Below are 7,330 nucleotides of genomic sequence, written 5' to 3'. Positions count from 1 at the left end.
ACACACACACACACACACACCACACACACACACAAACACACACACACACACAGAGACAGACAGACCGACACACATACACACACAACACACACACACACCCCACACACAGAACCAGAATGTACAAATGTACAAATGTTTGTCTATTTTTGACCCGGCGAGGACAAACACAGGTTCATAATTCAGGGAAAAAACTGGTTTTGGTTTTGGAGGGTGTGATAATAATGAAAGTGTCTCTCTCTGTCTCCCCCTCCCCCCCCCCTCCCCCCTCCTCCCCTCCTCCCTCCCCCTCCCCCCCCCCCCCCTCCCTGCAGGTGGTGAGCCGGTGTACCAGCTGTTGGGGTCTGTGTTCCAGACTCAGCACGGCGTTGCGGTCCCGTACATCCGGGCCCTCGGACGCCGCTGGTTCGATTCCTGCAGGTACCCCAACCCCTCTCAGGGTCCTCCCCCCCACCAGCCCCCCCACACACAGGTTTCCCTATAGAGCCCTCCCTACAGGTTTCCTTCCCTTCATCCTTCCTTCCTTCCTTCCTTCTTTCTCTTCATTTCTTTCCTTCCCTTTCGCCTTCCTTATGCACATCCTTCCTTCCTTTCTTACGCTCATCCTTCCTTCCTTCCTTCATCCTTCCTTCCTTCCTTCCTTCATCCTTCCTTCCTTCCTTCCTTCATCCTTCCTTCCTTCCTTCCTACGCTCATCCTTCCTTACGCTCATCCTTCCTTCCTTCATCCTTCCTTCCTTCCTTCCTTACGCTCATCCATCCTTCCTTCCTTCATCCTTCCTTCCTTCCTTTCTTACGCTCATCCTTCCTTCCTTCCTTCCTTCATTCTTCCTTCCTTCTCTTCATTTCTGTCCTTCCCTTCATCCTTCCTTCCTTCATTCTTCCTTCCTTCATCCTTCCTTCCCTCCTTCCTTCCTTCCTTCATTCATTCTTCCTTCCTTCCTTCTCTTCATTTCTTTCCTTCCCTTCCTCCTTCCTTATGCACTTCCTTCCTTCCTTCCTTCCTTCCTTCCCTCTCTTCATTTCTTTCCTTCTTTTCCTCCTTCCTTATGCACTTCCTTCCTTCCTTCCTTCCCTTCTCTAAGAGACCTTAATGTGCTAATAAAGTTTTTTGACGGTGTTTTCCTCCCAGACGGCGGAGCGTCGTCGTCCTCAGAGCCCCGAGGAGTTGTTGGGGGTCCTGGAGGGAGTCCGGGCCCTGGAGGCCCTGGTCCAGGCTGCAGACCAGTCTCAGCGTGAGTCCACCACACCGTCATCACACATGCCCCTGAACACACCTCCCTGTAAGACCAGCACGCCCAGAATGCACCTGAACACACCTCCCTGTAAGACCAGCATGCCCAGAATGCACCTGAACACACCTCCCTGTAAGAACCAGCACGCCCAGAATGCACCTGAACACACCTCCCTGAAGACCAGCACGCCCAGAATGCACCTGAACACACCTCCCTGTAAGACCAGCACGCCCAGAATGCCCCTGAACACACCTCCCTGTAAGGACCAGCACGCCCAGAATGCACCTGAACACACTCACTGTAAGACCAGCACGCCCGAATGCACCTGAACACACCTCCCTGTAAGCCCCAGCACGCCCAGAATGCACCTGAACACACCTCCCTGTAGACCAGCACGCCTAGAATGCCCCTGAAACACACCTCCCTGTAAGCCAGCACCCCCAGAATGCACCTGAACACACCTCCCTGTAAGACCAGCACACCCAGAATGCACCTGAACACACCTCCCTGTAAGACCAGCACGCCCAGAATGCACCTGAACACACCTCCCTGTAAGACCCAACGCCCAGAATGCACCTGAACACACCCTCCTGTAAGACCAGCACGCCCAGAATGTACCTGAACACACCTCCCTGTAAGACCAGCACGCCCAGAATGCCCCTGAACACACCTCCCTGTAAGACAGCATGCCCGAATGCACCTGAACACACCTCCCTGTAAGACCAGCACGCCCAGAATGCACCTGACACACCTCCCTGTAAGACCAGCACGCCCAGAATGCACCTGAACACACCTCCCTGTAAGACCAGCACGCCCAGAATGCACCTGAACACACCTCCCTGTAAGACCAGCACGCCCAGAATGCCCTGAACACACCTCCTGTAAGACCAGCACGCCCAGAATGCCCCTGAACACACCTCTCTGTAAGACCAGCACGCCCAGAATGCCCCTGAACACACCTCTCTGTAAGACCAGCACGCCCAGAATGCACCTGAACACACCTCCCTGGGTTTTTGTGTTGTTAGAATGTAAATATCTGCATCTTTTCATACGTCCTTTTAGTGCTTAATGTTGAATTTATTCAATTAAAAGGAAGTTTAAATGGTTTCCTTACATCGTTTGTATTTTAGCAGAATACTCTGGTTATTAATCGCCATATTCCACAACGTGATCACACATATTTCCTGATGTTAGACGTCACTGTTGTTGTTTTGTGTCTCCAGGCGCCCCGCTGGTGGCCGTCCTGTTCCCTGTCCTCGTCTCCTTCCTGCTGGATGAGAACGCTCTGGGCTCGGCGCCCGCCGCGTCCCGGTCTCTCCACCGGGCGGCGCTCAAGGACCTGATGCGCCTCGGCCCGCAGCACTCGGCCGTGTTCAGGTAACACACACACACCACACACACACATTCACACACACACCACACACATTCACACACACACACACACATTCACACCACCACACAACACACACACACACACACACACAGAGACACACACACACACACACACACACACACACACACACCGAGACACGCACACACACACACACACACACTTCACACACACAGACACACACACACACACACACAGAGACACACACCACGCACACACCCCACACACACACACACACACACACACCATCACAAAACACACACACACACACAACACGCACACAACACACACACACCACCCCACACAGAGACACACCACACCACACACACATTCACACCACACACGCACACACACACACACAGACACACCCCACACACACACACACAGACACACAGACTCACACACACACACACACACCTCACCACACACACACAAGAAACGGATAACCATTGTTTTTATTTTGTAATCTTTGGGGTTTTTGTGACGAGCCTTGTTGTTGCCGTGGTGTAACTGTCACTTAGGATAGAATCAGACCTGCTCAGCGCTGACGTAGCGACTCAGCGTCTTAGCGTTGACGTAGCGTCTCAGCGTTGACGTAGCGGTGACATAGCGCTGACATTGCGTCTCAGCTGTGACGTAGCGGGGACGTAGCGTTGACGTAGCGTCTCAGCTGTGACGTAGCGCTGACGTAGCGTTGACGTAGCGTCTCAGCTGTGACGTAGCGCTGACGTAGCGTCTCAGCGGTGACGTAGCGTCTCAGCGGTGAGGTAGCGTTGACGTAGCGTCTCAGCGGTGACGTAGCGCTGACGTAGCGTCTCAGCTGTGACGTAGCGTTGACGTAGCGTCTCAGCGGTGACGTAGCGTCTCAGTGGTGAGGTAGCGCTGACGTAGCGTTGACGTAGCGTCTCAGCTGTGACGTAGCGTTGACGTAGCGTCTCAGCGGTGACGTAGCGCTGACGTAGCGTCTCAGCGGTGACGTAGCGCTGACGTAGCGTTGACGTAGCGTCTCAGCGGTGACGTAGCGCTGACGTAGCGTCTCAGCGGTGACGTAGCGCTGACGTAGCGTCTCAGCTGTGACGTAGCGGTGACGTATCGTCTCAGCGGTGACGTAGCGGTGACGTAGCGCTGACGTAGCGTCTCAGCGGTGACGTAGCGCTGACGTAGCGTCTCAGCGGTGACGTAGCGCTGACGTAGCGGTGTGTTTTCTCTCCCGCAGGTCGCTCATCGCCTCGTCTCCCCCCCTGAGGTCTCGTCTGGAAGCCGCCATCAAGGGCAACCAGGAGAGCCTGAGCGCTAAAGCTAGCAGCGCTAACCCCCCCACCAAGTCCTCCCCCAGCATCACGCTCAAAACCAACTTCCTGTGAGGTCACTTCCTGCTGCGTTCACTGACCCCTGGGAATCTGGAGAGAGAGAACACGCCGCCAACAGACGCGTGACGAACTGGTCGTCCACCCTGGATTAATGTGTGTCCTGTCCCGGGGGACTGGAGGGGACCTGGCTCTCAAACGGGGGTCAGTGTCTCCCAAAAAGCCCAAAATGACGTCCTCAAATGTCTCGTTTTGTCCTCAACTCACGGAGGAGAGAAGACACTAGAAAATATTCACATGTAACACGCTGACGTCACACAAGTCTTCCTGGTATATCATGAAAAATGACTCAAAGTGAATAATTAAATTAATTATCTCATATCTAATAGACTGTATTCTAGAAAAACACTAAATCCTGTGTGTACGTTACAGGCTGAGAGTCTGACCAATCACAGGAGAGCATCTCAGAGTCAGCTGAGGCGTCCTCCGACAGTTAGACTCCGCCCGCCTGGCGCTACGAGTACACCGAAACAAACGCTGCTGTTCCGTGGTCTGTCGATGAAAGGGAGGCTTTTATTTTGAAATAATTGTCCTCTCTGTGTACATATAAGTAGGAAAACAAGCTTCCTGTATCGGCAGCAGTACGGCCCTCGACAGTTTCCGCCATTTTTGAAGTTTTTGTGAATGTTGTTTTTGACATTTTTGTCCAGGTTTTTTTTCAGATTTTTTTTAGATTTGTTGTTGCATTTAAACCTTTATTCGACCGGACATCTTAGACATTAACGGGGGGGGGGGGGGGGGGGGGTGGATGACACGCAGCACAGAGCTGCAGGCCGCCCACCGCGGTACTGCAGTATTCTTAGCTGCATGTGGTAAAAGTACTGCAGTATTCTTAGCTGCATGTGGTAAAAGTACTGCAGTATTCTTAGCTGCATGTGGTAAAAGTACTGCAGTATTCTTAGCTGCATGTGGTAAAAGTACTGCAGTATTCTTAGCTGCATGTGGTAAAAGTACTGCAGTATTCTTAGCTGCATGTGGTAAAAGTACTGCAGTATTCTTAGCTGCATGTGGTAAAAGTACTGCAGTATTCTCAGCTGCATGTGGTAAAAGTACTGCAGTATTCTCAGCTGCATGTGGTAAAAGTACTGCAGTATTCTTAGCTGCATGTGGTAAAAGTACTGCAGTATTCTTAGCTGCATGTGGTAAAAGTACTGCAGTATTCTTAGCTGCATGTGGTAAAAGTACTGCAGTATTCTTAGCTGGATTTGGTAAAAGTACTGCAGTATTCTTAGCTGCATGTGGTAAAAGTACTGCAGTATTCTTAGCTGGATTTGGTAAAAGTACTGCAGTATTCTTAGCTGCATGTGGTAAAAGTACTGCAGTATTCTTAGCTGCATGTGGTAAAAGTACTGCAGTATTCTTAGCTGGATTTGGTAAAAGTACTGCAGTATTCTTAGCTGCATGTGGTAAAAGTACTGCAGTATTCTTAGCTGCATGTGGTAAAAGTACTGCAGTATTCTTAGCTGCATGTGGTAAAAGTACTGCAGTATTCTTAGCTGCATGTGGTAAAAGTACTGCAGTATTCTTAGCTGCATGTGGTAAAAGTACTGCAGTATTCTTAGCTGCATGTGGTAAAAGTACTGCAGTATTCTTAGCTGCATGTGGTAAAAGTACTGCAGTATTCTTAGCTGCATGTGGTAAAAGTACTGCAGTATTCTTAGCTGCATGTGGTAAAAGTACTGCAGTATTCTTAGCTGCATGTGGTAAAAGTACTGCAGTATTCTTAGCTGCATGTGGTAAAGTACTGCAGTATTCTTAGCTGCATGTGGTAAAAGTACTGCAGTATTCTTAGCTGGATTTGGTAAAAGTACTGCAGTATTCTTAGCTGCTGTGGTAAAGTACTGCAGTATTCTTAGCTGGATTTGGTAAAAGTACTGCAGTATCTTAGCTGCATGTGGTAAAAGTACTGCAGTATTCTTAGCTGCATGTGGTAAAAGTACTGCAGTATTCTTAGCTGGATTTGGTAAAAGTACTGCAGTATTCTTAGCTGCATGTGGTAAAAGTACTGCAGTATTCTTAGCTGCATGTGGTAAAAGTACTGCAGTATTCTTAGCTGCATGTGGTAAAGTACCGCATATTCTTAGCTGCATGTGGTAAAAGTACTGCAGTATTCTTAGCTGCATGTGGTAAAGTACTGCAGTATTCTTAGCTGCATGTGGTAAAAAGTAATGCAGTATTCTTAGCTGATGTGGTAAAAGTACTGCAGTATTCTTAGCTGCATGTGGTAAAAGTACTGCAGTATTCTTAGCTGCATGTGGTAAAAGTACCACAGTATTCTTAGCTGGATTTGGTAAATACTGCAGTATTCTTATGCTGCATGTGGTAAAAGTACTGCAGTATTCTTAGCTGCATGTGGTAAAAGTACTGCAGTATTCTTAGCTGCATGTGGTAAAAGTACTGCAGTATTCTTAGCTGCATGTGGTAAAAGTACCGCAGTATTCTTAGCTGGATTTGGTAAAAGTACTGCAGTATTCTTAGCTGCATGTGGTAAAGTACTGCAGTATTCTTAGCTGCATGTGGTAAAAGTACTGCAGTATTCTTAGCTGCATGTGGTAAAGTACCACAGTATTCTTAGCTGCATGTGGTAAAAGTACTGCAGTATTCTTAGCTGGATTTGGTAAAAGTACTGCAGTATTCTTAGCTGCATGTGGTAAAAGTACTGCAGTATTCTTAGCTGGATTTGGTAAAAGTACTGCAGTATTCTTAGCTGGATTTGGTAAAAGTACTGCAGTATTCTTAGCTGCATGTGGTAAAAGTACTGCAGTATTCTTAGCTGCATGTGGTAAAAGTACTGCAGTATTCTTAGCTGGATTTGGTAAAAGTACTGCAGTATTCTTAGCTGCATGTGGTAAAAGTACTGCAGTATTCTTAGCTGCATGTGGTAAAAGTACTGCAGTATTCTTAGCTGCATGTGGTAAAAGTACTGCAGTATTCTTAGCTGCATGTGGTAAAAGTACCGCAGTATTCTTAGCTGGATTTGGTAAAAGTACTGCAGTATTCTTAGCTGCATGTGGTAAAAGTACTGCGTATTCTTAGCTGCATGTGGTAAAAGTACTGCAGTATTCTTAGCTGCATGTGGTAAAAGTACCACAGTATTCTTAGCTGCATGTGGTAAAGTACTGCAGTATTCTTAGCTGGATTTGGTAAAGTACTGCAGTATTCTTAGCTGCATGTGGTAAAAGTACTGCAGTATTCTTAGCTGGATTTGGTAAAGTACTGCAGTATCTTAGCTGGATTTGGTAAAGTACTGCAGTATTCTTAGCTGCATGTGGTAAAAGTACTGCAGTATTCTTAGCTGCATGTGGTAAAAGTACTGCAGTATTCTTAGCTGGATTTGGTAAA

General features: G+C 48.4%; 1 protein-coding gene across 1 annotated transcript in view; it reads left to right on the top strand.

Annotated features, from left to right (window-relative positions):
• The window catches only part of heatr5a (HEAT repeat containing 5a), a 45,592-nt gene extending 40,883 nt beyond the window's left edge, over positions 1-4,709 (top strand). Inside the window, 5 exon segments of the mRNA XM_032499799.1 lie at positions 312-417; positions 1,129-1,132; positions 1,135-1,231; positions 2,455-2,608; positions 3,838-4,709. Coding sequence (XP_032355690.1) covers positions 312-417; positions 1,129-1,132; positions 1,135-1,231; positions 2,455-2,608; positions 3,838-3,985 — 509 coding nt within the window. The 3' untranslated portion in view covers positions 3,986-4,709.
• Positions 4,710-7,330: the final 2,621 nt, after the last annotated feature.

Source organism: Etheostoma spectabile, chromosome 20 (genome assembly GCF_008692095.1).
Source record: "Etheostoma spectabile isolate EspeVRDwgs_2016 chromosome 20, UIUC_Espe_1.0, whole genome shotgun sequence".
Classification (NCBI taxonomy): Eukaryota; Metazoa; Chordata; class Actinopteri; order Perciformes; family Percidae; genus Etheostoma; species Etheostoma spectabile.
Note: the sequence above shows the minus strand (reverse complement) of the source record. Positions and strands in the feature narration are given on the sequence as shown.